The sequence below is a fragment of the Columba livia genome, chromosome 7 (assembly GCF_036013475.1).
Source record: "Columba livia isolate bColLiv1 breed racing homer chromosome 7, bColLiv1.pat.W.v2, whole genome shotgun sequence".
Classification (NCBI taxonomy): domain Eukaryota; kingdom Metazoa; phylum Chordata; class Aves; order Columbiformes; family Columbidae; genus Columba; species Columba livia.
In genome coordinates this window covers 37,580,422-37,596,091 of record NC_088608.1, presented here as the reverse complement: position 1 = coordinate 37,596,091, position 15,670 = coordinate 37,580,422, and the positions used below count along the sequence as shown (strand labels likewise).

Genomic DNA, 15,670 nt, shown 5'->3' with positions numbered 1-15,670 from the left:
CCACTTCAGATTTTGATTGTTTCTCACAGCAAATATCTAGAATCTCAGCCAAGTAAAATGGAGAGTTGTGTATTTCCTACTCCTGACCATAGCTGGCAAAAGATGCATCTCCCTCTCAATACACTGCACAATCTTCCCATAGACACGCTGGCTGTTGATTTATGTTTTGCTTTCTTCATAACTCAGTGCTTCATTAGAGGGAAGTCTGTTTACTGCAGACATTAAATAGAAGAATTATGTAGTGTGTTCACTAGAAAGATGAATCCTGCGGGATGTTTTGGTCATCTCTTTTTAACTCTCCCACAAAAAGGGACAAATGAGCCTCTGTGATGGATAATGGGTGAGGTGTACCCGTTGTAGCTACTCTCATGTTCTTATCGTTCCTTGAAAACCCCCAGAGCATTTCCAGTTCAGGAGGTTTCACTGTCTTAAAGTCTTTTAAATTGGCGAGAAAATTTTGGAAATTAAGACTAAAACCAATTTACCATGATTAGAATAGAAAATAATCCCAATAGGACTTCTTTTTTTCAGGAAAGGTCAAAACAAAAAAGTTCCCTTTATTTAAACACAGGTCATATTTAAACATTACCCAAATCTATACCGATGCTGTTATTTGTGGTACTCCTTTTAAATACCATTAAAACATTTAAAAAATTCATTTTACTGTTCTGTTGCTAGCAATAAAATGCTACCAAAGTGCTATTCAAGCTGTACAGTTTTGCTGCCAAAGTTTTAAAGAAAATTAAAGGGTTGAACTGTGGAAAAGCAACTGCATAAGCACCTGTAACTGATGTTTGCTGAAGTGCTAAACCAGCTTTTGGCAGCGTGGCCTCTTTTGCAGGTGCACAGAATATTTTCTTTGTGTCAGTTTATTCAACTAGTGCATTTCATTAAGTGTTTCATTTGAAGTTGAGAAATGGGCTGGGAATTGAAATAGAAGAAATGCTTATTTTCACCTTTCAATCTGTGAAGAAAAATGAAGTGTGAAAGTTCAAGATCTATTAGTTTTAAAATCTTATAGGAGATATTAGCCTAAAATGATTGATTTAAATTCAGTAACTACAGATAACATGCTGCTCAAAAAACCCAGTCTGTTTAATAAGATGAATGCTTTGTAATGTGCACAGCAAGCTAGATGACTAAGACAACTGGTGTTTTAAGTGTAGCTAAAGCTTAGTTTCCATTGACATCTGAATGCCATTTGAACGAGATTACATTTTAAACCAAAATCAAACCAAAACTCAAACAAAAAAAACTTTGTGCATCTGTGCAGGGAAATTCTAATGTAACACACTTTATTTTTTTCCCCCAAATTATACTTAAAAAAAACCCCACCAACATAAAATGTTGGAAGCTGCTTTGATTTTTAGTGCTGTGTCTGAAGTTGGGAGTTGGAGGCTGTGCCTGAACTGCTTCGCGACAGGACCAGTTTAAAAGTCATTCTGACTGTGGGGGTCTTTTTCGTGTGTTTGTTGTTGTGTCTGTTCAGAGATCTTCTAGCCAGGAGTTGTCCATGAAGTGCAATTTCAGATTTGTGTGTACGTGTATATTGTGCTTATGGGGTTTTGTTTCAACTCTGACTTCAAATTTTGTTGTGATTTACTCACAAGGACCTCTAAAAAAGTATTTTGAGGCACATGCAGGTGAGAAAATTATCTGTTGTCTGTCCATCCAGGCAGGTATAATTTGGAAGCACACAGCAAACTGATCGTCACTGGTGTGGCCTTTAACAGTTGACAGTTTGTTATATACTGGCTGGACAGCTCTTTTCTTATCATAGTCAGCATTTTTATATACAGGAGCAGAATTTAAAATTATTACTTAAACTGTGTAGATGATTTATTGTAAATCTCTACCTACTTATAGTACTTTGTCCAAGTGTATCTTTTTTTTCTCCTCTAAGATAGTTCTTCCCTGTTACCTGGAAGAAACAAACCCCATAATACGTTGGTTGTCACTGATGCAGTGCCAACTCACATACTTGCATTTCCTATGTTCCTTGATTTATTGGCTTACCCGAAAGTCATCTGAGAGCGTTTGCACCCAAAGCAATGCTAAAATCAGTTTTTAGTACATAATTTGACTGCATTATAGATTGCACAGCCTACCAAAAATGCTCGTGGGTGATAAACTCTGGTTTGGTCCTGTAGCAGCAACCTGTAACCTAAATCCCAAAGAATCAAAGGATTTCAGCCTGGAGGTAAATTGTGCTTTCCTGAGCAAAATGAAGGAAGGTCTGGAATAATTGGGGTTTTTGTGTGATAATGATCACCCTGAGCAATACACAGTTGTCTAAATTTAGGCATAGGTTTTAATGCCAGAACTCAGAGCTGAGAGACCCTGAAGAGTTCAGGGGGACCCCAAGAGGGACATCTGGAGCCACAGAGTTCCCCAACCACATTTGTATCCTCAACTCCAAACCTTACGTTACTTATCTGGCGTTCCACAAAGTCCTTGAACCCATCACTTCTTGTTAGTCCGCCCCCTCCTTAACCTTACATGATGAGTTTTGGTCCGCCAAAGGGCTGAAGTGAAGTGAAGTGAAGTGAATCGGAGTGCAGTCCTCTTCAGGGTAAGCGTTAATGGCTGGGTACAGCTCTTTGGTGAAGTTTCTGTATTAAAAACAAACAAAACCAAAAAAACGAACACAACACCAAAACAACCCCCCCAACAAAACCAAAAATCCTCTACCAAACAAACCCCAAACCAACCGAACAAACAACAAAAAAGCCCCAACCCACACAAAAACACAACCAAACCACAACCCCCCCCCCCCGCCGCACAAAATAAGAAAATGCCGAGACTTTTCTTTTGCCATTGTGTTGGTGCATGTTTTCAGTTTTTAATTGTGCACAAACAACAGAACTTCTCGCTCCTTTTTTTGTTTTTCTCTTTTTCTAATGTAACCAGTTTAAATCTAAGTGTGTTTCTACCATATGCTTGTTTCAACCATATTTGCAGTTAAAAAAGATATTGCCAAAACATAAGAGCTCCGGGAAAATACACTGTTAACCATAAATCTGTAGTTAGTAATTTTTGAGGGTGGTTCTAGCAAAAGGAAAAGCTTAGTCTACCTGGCTTGAGACTAAACAATACAGAGTTTACTTCAAGGACTCCAAGACTTTTTCTCACTGGCTTTGTCAAAGAGTATTTGTTGTGAATAAGGCTGAGACATCCGTGTGTGTTTAGGAGATGCTATGGTACCATAGCAGAAGGTACGCTGTGCATTTTGGAAAGAGGGGAAACACATCCAAAGTATTGTCATCATGAGAAAAAAAAACCTAGTTTTAGGCATGTGTTTGAATTGTTGTTGCCTGTAAGTTACTGATGAGGATAACTAGTTTTTTAAACTGAGTTTAAAATACGAAGTGCTATTCTTGCACGAAACAGTAGTGCTTGTAAATAACATGTTTTTACGATCACCTTGGCATCCTGAAAAGAGTTTTTCTATGTCTTATTCAGGGACAAGATGAATTTAGTGTTTGAGCTTTCACTGGGTTATTTCAAATGTTAACCACAGTGCAAGACCATGAGTAGAATAGCGTGGAAATAGCACGACAAAAGGAAAGTCATAAGGAAAAAGGCAACATTCTGTTTCCTGGCAGAAGCAAGCAGGTGGCAGAATCTCTTAGGTAAACACGTATAATTGTCTATAGTATGTCTGCAATAAATGGCATTGGTGATGGTCTTTCAGTACATTTTCTCCATGCCTAAGAAAGGTGGAGAACAGACTCAAGGTATGTATGTGTAAGGGCTGTGGGTTGAGTGCCGCTTCTTCTCAAGCCTTTAATCTCATCTTCCTGCTTGCCATTTGTTTTCCCCATTTAGAGAGGGTGTTTTGGTTCTGTTATCTTTTGTCTAATAAAAGGTGATTTTCACGCTTCAGTGTCTTTCTGGTGTATATGTGTGAAAGAACAAGGGCCACAGGGACTGTTTTGGATAGACTTGGTTCACAGGGATGTCACAATTTGTGATATATGTCAGTACATATATTTTAAAAAATGAAGGAGATAGGCTCTGGTTTTCTCGTCAATAAGAAAATGTTCTATAGGGTCCTAAAACTTAGAACAAATAGGGAGAAGAGAGAAAACATTGTTGACAGTTATCAAAAAGTACAGATGTTTTTTGTGTGAGTAGAGAAGCATTCTGGACGAGCACCATAAATTTCAGAGCCTCAAGGCAACAAGCAAAAACTTGCAGGAATAAAAGCAAGCAAATAACTGCCCGGCCGTCTTCCCAAATTGGAAAGTAGGATTCTCCATAATCCTGCCGCTCCTGCAAACTTTGGTTTCAAAGTTTAGACAGCTGTAAACTGAGAATGGGATAATGTCATTTTGCTCCAGTTTCTCTGGAAACAGAGGCAGGAAGCGACTGAAAGGTGGTTTTCAAAATTGAGGGCGGGGTGGGACGTGGTAAAAGCAGCGCCTTGCAGCAGTCCAGACAAAAGGAGAAAAGGGGCTGGGATGATGACCTTGAAGAGTATGTTTGAATTTGAATTTGGAATATGGCTCGTTGAGGTGTGGAAGCTACAAAAATGTACCAGTGCAAAGGGCTTTCTGGTAGTTTAGCAAGAGCATTTCTCTGTCCTGCTCATGTTTATGTCAAAAGGAGTTGGAGACTGAATCATGCTGAATCATATAAAAGTGTCTCAGCATCTGTTTTCGAACTGTTGGATTGAAGACTGAAAATCGGTTACAGGTCATCCAGAAACACTTTGGTCATACATGGAAAAAAATATTTTAATGAATCTTACAGGGAGTAACTTAAAAATCCAACACTTCTTCACTTTAACTTTTATATACCTTCTAATTAATTGTGCTTAGAGGGAAACATTTTCTCTTCAGCACCATGTGAAGAACAGGAATATTTGGGCAAAGAGATGTGGTTCATTTTGACCTACTGACACCTCTGGAAAAATCAAACAAAACCGCTAAATTTGGTGATCAATCCCTTCTTTAGAATCTCCGTGTAAAAACATGCATAGCTCTTGATATCAAGATGATAATCACTTGGAACAAAAAACAATAATTGCCTTTTGATTTTTTAAGCATTCCCTCAATACCAGGACAAGAATTTAAGTCTTTCTTTTGCTTATTGGTTTCCTGCATAAGTGGAGATAGAAAGGATTACCCACCTATAAAGACTGTTGCTCACCACGGGGAAGGGTAAGAGCATTAGATTCTCCATGGTTGTTCCTGCATCAGGTGCTGGTATTTATTTCAGCTGTAATTACAAAGTTGTGCTGAGAGCGAATGTGGTACAGTCACCCCAGCTTTGTTAGCATCTCTCTAATGAGGAAACTGTTGCATGTTCAAACTTCTATTATAGATCTAGTAATTATGGCTGCCATCAGTCCCAACCACTATAATTAATATTATAACTGAAAGTTATAATCTTGTTTTCACTTACTTGCAACGTTTGAAAAATTGTTGTCTTAGACCAATGTTCTCATCTCTTTTTTTGCATATGGATAAATTGTTTTGGAAAGACTTGGGGAAAAAAACCCCTCATTTTTATTTCATTTTGGATTATGTGAGAAATTCCTTTCTTACATTACTGAAGATATTTTCCCTCTCACCCCACCTGGAAGTTTTGCAGGGAGGTTTTACAGCACCTGTATATTCTGCTCACTTGTCGATTGTTACTAGAAGCTCCTGACTGGTCTTTGGGTTATAATCCTTATTTAGGCCAGCCCAAAGCATTTTAGGTACTAAATGAAGGGAGTTATCTGTTTATCCTTCAGCTGCCTCTGTACCCAAACCCCTGTGCCTAATCTGTCATTTATGTGCCTCAGGTTGGGACAGCACAATAGTGGTGGTGGATTATTGCATTTTGTGAGCTTATGGAAATAAAATATATGACCATATAGGTATGGTCATGCCATTGTATTCAAAGTCACCTTCCTTAGAGGTTAAATGTGGGCTTGTGTAATTGGTATGGGAGAGGCACGCAGTTGCTCAGGATGGCTTTTGGATGTTCACCGGGAGAAATAAAGAGCAGTTGAGGATGAGATGGTGAGTTCCCGGTTTGGTGCAAACAGCACAGTGAGAGCTGTTCGTGTGGCGTGAACGGCCGTGTTCTGCTGTAGGTAACTAACCACTACCAGTTGTAGGAACTAACAGCAGCAGTCTACTTCTTCTGTGTTCACAGTCATTCCTTAGATCAAGGGTATGATTTCCCTGTCAGAACTTGATGGTACAAGTGGTCACAGGTATCTGCAACTACTCATTTGTTTTTCCAAGGAGGTGCCTTTTTCTTCTTTTTGTCAGCAGTTTTCACCTAATTTAGCAGCTCATGGTTAAAGTTTGTGTCATTGAGCTTAAAATATTCTCATTTCTTTAGCTTAGTAAATGCTAAATGACACCGTCTTACCAAGTCTAGTCATTTCCCAGGTGGATATTACCACAGATAAACTTACATTTAAGTGCTGTACATCCCTCTTGGTTAAATCACATGAAGCTTTACCTTGTGTTCTCGTAGCACCGTTGAAGCATTGCTCTTTATTTTATCTCTTAGGCACACCACTCCTGGTACGAAGGAGCAGTGATCCAGCTTTGGGCCCACCTGCGGACTTCCACCCCAGTACTTCCCAGCCCAGCGACCACAGCCTCAAGCATGTTGTGGCAGTAGGTGTCGTCTAACTCATCTTTTTCTTAAGGGCAAAAGCTGTTGGTATATAGCAGTTTCATAAGCTACGTATGAATTTGGATCTAAAATGAAGTGCATCATACTGATTTTGGGTAAAGGAGAGAATTTCCTCTGGACAAAATGGTTATTTGAGGTGGTACAGTTAGTTAACAGTGTTTCTGGAATATGAACTGAACTTTTAGCAATTGTTCGTTTGTTCAATATTGTCCAGTTTACTGTTGCTTAGTGGAAAAAAAATGTACATCCCCTTTAATACACTTCATTGGTCTCACACCCTTTTTCATTTATCTCTTTTTTGGTGGCATTTGTGTCTTCCTTTGGCACCCTGCTCCTATCCTGTATGATCTTTCTCTCACTTTTCTGTTTTACAACCCGACTCTTTCCTTTTGAGGGCGAATTTGTTTTCAACATAGTTATTACTAAATATTAGTACAAAAACACAATTAGTGAGGATGCAGTAACTCTTAATCATCCTGTTATTGCAGGCTGTCTTCAGTCTTCTGAAAGTGATGCTGACTTGATCACGCTTGGACCATGTGTGTTGTACTTGGTGATTTTAAGGCTTTGTGTTTGTGTATGGGAAAGGTGTTCCTATATTGCTAATGAAGAGAGAAAATTCTTTAGGATCTCTGAATGACAGCTGAGATGTATAAATATATCAAGCAACAAATGAATGCTGGCTTAGATGATGATGCAGTTGCACCTGCTTTCCTTTGCTTGTAAAGTTTATGCCTTTTCCCCCTCAGCTTTGCTGCACAGTGCTGCAGTTCACTGCCTGTCCCCAGTTGTGTAAACCAATCTATCACTGTTTTGCTTCAAAACAAACAAACAAAACCCACTCAGAAGCCCCAGCCGTTTAGTTTGGCCTGAGCGGGACATTTGAGCCTAGATCACAACTAGGCTATAGCAAGATTCACAATGGGGCACAATAGGGAGCAGGAAGAAAGAACTGGGGTTCAGCAACACATGCTGGAGATGGGAACATTTTCAGCTGAAGGTGTTGTATTTCAGACTATACTTCCAGTTCACACCATTGAGGTAAGTAAGTAGTAAATAGAAAGATGACTTGCATATGAACAATCTTTTATGGGTCTCAGTCTTATCTCTCTAATCCTGAATGCCAACACTCTTGGCTGTTAATTGTTTCTCTTTGCATGGCCAGATGTGTGTGCATCTGAATATGTAGTGTGCATCTTATTTTGCAATGTCTTGTGTTATTTGCTAAGCGGTGCAATTTTAAAAGCGCTAGTGAACCTCCAAGTGCATTATGGTGTTACAGGGGCTGAACTTTGTCTAAGTCCTGTGTCATTTGTCAGACCTGTTTGAGCTGAGAGGTTTGTCTTGATGCTTGCTGCAAGCACTTGCATGTTAATGACATACTGACTTAGTCTGATAAATGAAAGCACAAAGAAGAATTCCTGGTTAACAGTGCAGATCTTACTCTCTAGGCAAAGCTGATGTGTAAAGTGAGTAAGTCAGTATACAATGCTAACCTCTGGTATTTTATAGCCATGAAAACTGGGAAAAAAAAGTGGAAAAATCATTGAAATTTGTTGCATGTTTTGAATGCTTTATTTTTGACCATCAAGGAGAGAAATATAGGTGGTGGTGGTTGTTGTTGTTGTTTTTTAATATAATTTTGGTAGTGACAAGTGCATTCTATGTCATCATATGAGGACTGCAGTTATATTTGGAGGCCAAACCTCACCATGCCTCACTGGCTTGCATCAGTACACATAAATCCTCTAGGCCTAGAGGAGTTCTCTATGTCAGAAATACAGAGCATCCCTCTGTCAGCTCTAGGGATAATAGTCAAAGCTGGGCAGATAACAACAGTGGAGAAGGTTCTCAGAGTTTTTTAAGATGTCCTGGGAGTGAGGGGAAAAAGGCCCAGAAGGTTGAAAGTTATTATTATTAAAGTGAAAATCTGTTAGAGCAAAATACATTACACCAGCTCTTATTTCTGCAACAGTACCATTTCTAAAACTCTCATCGTCAATCATACTGAAAGATGCTTTGGCATAATGTTTTGGGAAGCATAGAAAGCTTAAATAACAGGTAAAATTATGTACAGAGTGTTTTAAAACACAGGGAAGAATCGATACCTGACAAATGAGAAAACATGGCACAAACAACTGAACGCTGCATTTTGAATATAGCTGTGCTCTTTCATGCAAGTGTTAAAGCAGTAAAGAGAGAATTCATTTGTTCTCTATATTGCTGCTGAAAGTTTACATTTAATACTGCATTTTCTTTGCCACAAACACGTATTTTTTTCACATAGAACCGCGTCCTCGCAGTCAAATGCCAGTTAGAAATAAAAGGGCTTTTGGTAGATGAAACAATTGCCAGTGCATGTAGTAGAAATTAGGTATCTGTATTTATACCGCAATTATCTTAGTAACCATTTTGTAATTGAAATTGACTTCCATAATTAGCTTAATTGTTTTGGCACTTCTGGCATTTTGCTGTTTGGCACGTGTAGAACTGGTGGTTTGATTCTACGTAGAAATACTTGTAATTACACTATATGCTGTGTGGTACGGCGTGTACTGATATACCAGCAGCTGATCAGATTTTTGTGATATGGTTATTATATGGAACTCTGAAGATAGCACTGATTTCTCGCTAGGAGAGTGCAGGACAGATGTTTGATAAGTAATGCATAAAATAAAACAGCAAACATGCAATAAGTTTATATAAGAAAATTACTATCTAGTTCAGGTGAGCCAGATTAACCTGGTGAAGGATTTGAGCCATTCATAGTATTTACAGAATCTAAGCAGAGCATACATTGTTTTTTAGATGTCCAATTCATTCAAAAGATTATTTTCTTCACGCCATATGATGATTTCCAAAATTATAAAATCTTTTCTGGCTGACCAGGTAGTTTGAGAAAGAATAACTCAAATTCTTCATGTTTTCTCTAACACTTATTTTGTCTTAGCTGTTGTTTTAGCCCCAATTAACAAAATAATTCTAGATCAATCAAAAACTGATAGTGAAGTCCAGCATCTGTTCTCTCAGACTGGAAGTCATTTAACAGATGGCACAGAATTTGAGTTTCTCTTTTCATCCAAACCTCTCCTTCCTTATTGTGATAGCTGCCACTGAAGAATTTAGAGACTCTAATCGGGGAAAAACAGGGCTAACAAACCTCTGAGTTTGTTATTGAAGAAAAGGTATTTGTTAGTGAACTGGTTAATTTATGAAGGCAACTGTTAAGCTCTTCTATGCAATGGCAATAGGCAAGTGCTGGTCCAGCTGGTTTTTGGCTGGGTTGTTAACTTGTCGATTCTTATGGGGATACTATGTTCTGCATGACTTTCTGTTCTTTTATAGTCGCGTGTTTTCTCGATAAATACTTAAGTAAGCTTGGAGTTAATCAATGGGAATGGCTGATTAAATGGCATTTATCCATATTTAAAGATACAATGAGATGCGGGATCAATTGAAGAGCTGCTCCAGTGGCTCAGTGCAGTTTTTACTGAGAAGTGACTTGAAATTGGCTGTATTTTATGCAGTGTGGACGTATAATTTGCAATTTTGGATGAGGTTCATATATAATCAGAACACTTTTATGTTTCAAGACCTCGTTAAAAAGGGTCAAAACCTCCTCTGGTTCTTCTGGCCATTAATTGTGTTTGTAATGTATTAGCCTTCCTGATTAAGTGTCTGCAGATTAGCATAATGTGAGCATGTATGAGGATGCAGCTCCATGATTTGTTCCTTTTACATGCTGTTTTGTGTATATACGTAAACATAAAGGTATGCTACAATCGGAGCTTGGCTTTGAGATAAAGATACCAGTAGTGCTTTGAAAGTCTGGGGGTATTTTATTATAGAAATATTACTTCATCTAATGAGGCTTTTTAAAAGCAGAGCAAGGCAGAAAAGGTCTTTTGTGGCCCAATGAGGGAATAATGCTGTAATGTCTGTTATGTGGGTTGATGTGGTGGGTTTCTGCTAAGGTTTGAGCTAATAGACTGTGCTACCACAAGAGTTGTATTGTCTGTCTGATTTTAGATGAGAAGACTTTAATCCGATGTGTTTACTCATCCTGATTAGGTCAGGTAGTTTTAATCTCTGGTCCCTTTGTGTGTATTAGAATTTCAATTTGAAATTCTCCCATAGTTAATGTGATTCCAGGAGGTGGGCAATGAGAAGGAAACCAGAGAGTGGGAGCAATGCAGTAACCCTTCAGTGCTGGCAGTATGGTGCACTTGTAATGCTTTACACCCAGTGCTTATTAATCTATAATAATTAGACAACAAATAAAATGGAGATGGAAACACACCTTACGTATTACAGTGTGTGTTGTGGGATGGAGGCAGGACCGCGTCTCTTAGGTGGTGTAATCTCAGGCTGTCATTCAGAATAGCAAGGTTTTTAAATTCTGGTATGCATTTACTTGTTTCTGGTAAAAGTTTTCCTATTAATAATTTAACTCCTGCTCTTGAAATACAGCGGTGTGGAACTGTGCAGAAGAACTTGGGAGATTTAAAAGAATTTTCTGTCATTCCGCCGGGGAGTTCCAAACATTTTTAAAAGGGAATCCTGATGTGGGTGAATCAGTTTTTAAAGCAACTACTGTGCGTCTGTTTACGCTGTGGAACATATATAGAACACTCCTAATCAGCACGGGAGCTTGTCAGTGTGTTGCTTTTGATGTCTGATTAGATGATCATAGGGACATCTGCAGCGAGTTAGTTCTGAAGTCGCTGGTGCGCGGCGCTGCAGGAACCAGAGCTGTGTGGCACTCTTACACCGTCACAAACCTTCGAGAAATCCAGCTCTGCGCTACCTGAGGGCTGTCAAATTAACAAAAAACATTCCTTCTCCGTTCTTTCTGTTGTTTTTCAACCCTCCACTGCTTTATTCCCTGCCCCCTTCCTTATACTGTGGCATTCTGCATCAAAAAGAAATTACATTGTAGGGAAAACCTAAGAAATATTTGTAGTACTTGAGAATACTGAATCGATCATCAGAAAAAGAACAGAAGTGCCCTGTGGTAATTTCCTCTTTAGAGGGTTCGGAGAGGTGCGTGTTTGTGGGATTAAAGTTGTCTTTATGTTCCGCGCACAACCTGCATTTCAGAAACCTGTATTGTTTTACCCGTATTGGTTGAGATGAGCTGTGGGTGTGATTTACCTGTGTTTATTTGAGAAGGATAAGCAGAGTTTCTGTGATTTATTTTAATAAGAACTAATAACGAATGTTCTGTGATGCTGATATATAAATCGTCAGTACAAATGGTACAATCAGTAAAGTAAGTTATTCATTGTTAATGTGTTGCTTTCTAAAGGCTGTTTCCAGTGAGAGGAGTGAAGGCTTCTTACTTGGCTATTAATGAAGGTACCTGTTATGAAAGCCATCAGAGTCCTCCATCGTTCTGGAACTTATGTTAGTAGGGGCCTGGGTTTTGTTTCCTTTTTAAAACAAAGTTTTGGCTCTGTCTGTCATTTTGAAGATACCCGATCATTTAATAAACCTTCCTCCTTTGTCCTCTGCCTTGTGTAGTCAGGTCGATGTGACTGGAGGTGATGGAAGATGGCTGAGAGCCTTAAACTCTTTCTTATTCCCGTGTGGCCTATCTTATAAAGAATGCGGAAAAATTATAGGGTGGAAATGAGAACTGCTGACAATAACAAGAAGTCACGCTTTCAGTGCTGTTGACACATATTCGTCTCTGTAGCTGCATCTTTGGGGTCCTACAAAATACTGTCATTCCATCTGGAGCAGCTTTTAGCAGGCAGCTTACGCAACGGGCTCGTGGCGCTGAAATTGGAATGAAATATTAGCAAGTTACTTGTATGTCTGACAGTCAAATTAAAAGTGGAAAATGACAGTCAACATGGCTCATGCATATCGTTTACTCTCAAGTTCTAGAAACATTTAGCTAAAATAAAATAGGTTCTCAGTCAGCGTCGTACTAAAATGCCTACTACTAAATAAATACCATTTTCCATGGACGTAGCAATCCAGTGGGTAACTGGGAATCGTGGCAGAGATCTTTGATACCTACTTAGACCCAAATGTTGCTGTGATATTAGGAAAAGAATGGAATTTTGGGTTTTTAATACACCCTCTTGCAGTGCAGTGGTGTGCGAGACTCTGCTCGTGTTCTGGTTAATGTTTCTATGTCTCTGAAAGTGAGATGGGTGGCTTTGTTTCTCTTTCAGAATTGATAGTTATTCACACTCAAAGGAGGTGCAAATGTCTTCTTTTTTTTTCCTTTATTTTTTTTCTTTATTTTTCCTTTCTTTTTCCTTTCTTTTTTTCTTTTTTTTCTTTTTTTCTTCCTTTGCCCCCTTCCTTTGCCTCCTTTTAAAGGAGAGGCCCCTTGGACACTAAATTACCCATCCCATTGGAGAGACCATATCTGGGGATTTGTTATTGTCCTGTGTAGTTGATGTCTTAGCTAATCTGCATTTACAGGTTTTCAAGTTGTGAGAATCACATAGTGCTCTTTGAAACGTGCACATTTGTGTGGTGGTGTTGCTGGCTTTGGGTTTTTTATTATGGCAGCAGGTTCTGATTTATACTCCATACATATCAATTTCTTACAATGAGAACTGGAAAGAAGGGAGGAATATTTTGGTGCTTCTGTGTCCTGTGTGCTTTTGGTGTTGCGGGTGTTTGACATGTTGGAGTTGGGAATAATAGACTGAGACCACTGTGAATATAGACTAAAATGGTAAGGGTGATTCCGTGAGATTCAGGAGTTTGAATTAACATCTCAGCTTTAATTTTTATCCGTAATTGCAATGGTTTCTTCTGGCCTGCAAGTCTAATACAACCTTTTGTCATAACCTGGACAGTAGAACTCCTTTGAAATAAATGTGAATAAAGAAAACCTAATACATAAACAATTTAGTAAATAAATAAACCTTCTGTTAAAAAATAAGTGACTAGACTCTAGAATAATGGAGTGGATGCAAGAGCAAGGTGTTGTCACTATTCCTCTGTACTGTGAGGGACAATAATTACCTGTTTGTGATAATTAGCAGACATTCCGGTCCTGAACAGCCCGAGATGGACATACCTGTGGTCTGATCTGGCACAGTTTTCTGATGACTTATTTCAGATCCTAAAGAAGCCTATTTGCCAGTTCAAAGTTTTACACATCCCAAGCAGCATCATAAAAAAGAGAATCCGTAAGATTTTTTTCTTGACAATCAAGTTTAGTAGTGGCTTGTGCTTTAAAAAACCCTCATGTCACTCTAAGGAATATGGTGAAGTCTCCTCAAATCTGGAGTTCACTTCCACACCTCCCTTTCTTTCATAATCTGCCTAAATCTTTCTGTCCTTCGAGCAGCAGAAAGAGAATCAAACAGAAATACATCGTTTTGGGGTAAAGGAAGTTCTGCAAGGAGCACTACTGAGCAAGGGCTGGTGATTCTTCATCATCTCATCTTTTGACACTTTCCATAGAAGCCCAAATGAATCCTATTTCTGATGCAGAAGAGGCAAATTCCATGGTGGATTTTACAAAACACTTCTGTGAGAAGCTGCAAGCGTGTTAAAAGGAGGAGAGGCCAGGGAACAAAAAAGCTCCACAGATTAAATGGATTTTAAGTCACAAAGAAGAAAAAAATCTATTCATCAGCAGGAAGAAAGATATATATTCCCTCTTCAATTTGGTTTCAAAAGGCATAGCCAAAGTATGGATGTTTCATCTTAAAAATAAACACATGAATACTGTGAAATGCTGCAGTTCTTAGTGAAAAATCTGTTTGGTTTTCAGAAGTTCCTGTACTGATATTCTTTTTAGCCAAAGAATTAGTGTCTTGGTGCAAACTCTGCAGCACAGAGATCAGCTGCCGGATCAGTGTGGTTAACGTACACTAAACCCATCTATGCATCCACATCTCCTTCATGCATGGTACGTGCTGCATTGGGTGCTCTCAGATTTCCGTTTGACAAAGAGTGAGCTGGGTGACGTTGTATATTGGAGAGAAGAATATTCTACAGAAGATATCCTGAAAATATTGATGACTGAAGTGATCTGCTGTAAAGCGTTAAGAACAGCTAAAATCCCAAAGTTGCTCCTTGTGGAAAAAGTGCAAGTCTATATTAGGCTCACATTACAAGTCCTACTCGAGTTCCTGCCAGGGAGGCTTGAGGGAATAGAGAGAGTCAGAATGAGCTAGAAAATTTTTATACAGTATTTTTATTATTCAGAAATTACTCTGTAAATTTCTAACTAGCAGAATTAACTCTTGGGGTGAAAGAAGGCCATTCTGCTTCAGTCTTCAGGCTGGTCCTTGTCGTTAAGCATGGGAAAACACTCCATCCTGGCATGTGGAGACAATAAGGGAAATCGTCTGGATGACTTTTCATAGATAGATCCAAACGTTGCCAGCCAGAATGCTCACAGATGGATACTGTGTTATGGTCAAATTGATAGTGTAGTTAATACACAAAAGAGAATCTCCAGTGTGTTTTTCTCTTTAAAGCCCCATAGAACATAGCAAGAAGTTGTCAACAGCAGAACTACTTTTACATTAGGGATTATTACCATGTTAATGACAAAGCCATCCCTGGGTTTACAAAACACTGAACCAAATGATCGCTTAATGCCCGGCTGTGATTTTTCTGCCTTTTTACCTTTCAATGTCTAGTTTGTGTGTAGTTGTCGCTTTCAAATGGCTGTTTTGACAGGCACATTGATGATGCTATTGTGTTAATGTCATCAATCATACAAACACTGATATTACCAGGTAAAGTTAGTTCATTAGAACCAGATGCATGCAGTCATAAATAAAAGTAATTTTTTTAAAGTATGGCACTATGCCAGCGGATTATAACACTGTTGGGAAATTAATCTGCTGCCAATTATATATTTATAATACTATGCAAGTGTATAAAACATCAAATTATTGATGTTAGTTCTGTTAAAATTACTTCTATATAGTGTCTGATGCTGGTTACCTATTAAGCATAGGTCTAACATGCAGATTATAGGTTTGTAGTGATTTATTTTTTTATTAAAATGGTACAGTATTTAGAAGTCATTACA

At 38.6% G+C, this 15,670-nt stretch overlaps 1 protein-coding gene across 5 annotated transcripts in view; it reads left to right on the top strand.

Moving 5' to 3' along the window:
- Positions 1 to 15,670, top strand: part of PARD3B (par-3 family cell polarity regulator beta) — a 358,197-nt gene that overhangs the window by 109,689 nt on the left and 232,838 nt on the right. For all 5 annotated transcript variants that reach the window (XM_065069463.1, XM_065069461.1, XM_065069460.1 and 2 more), the window contains one exon: positions 6,517 to 6,626. In XM_065069463.1, coding sequence (XP_064925535.1) covers positions 6,517 to 6,626 — 110 coding nt within the window. The remainder of the gene's footprint in view (positions 1 to 6,516; positions 6,627 to 15,670) is intronic.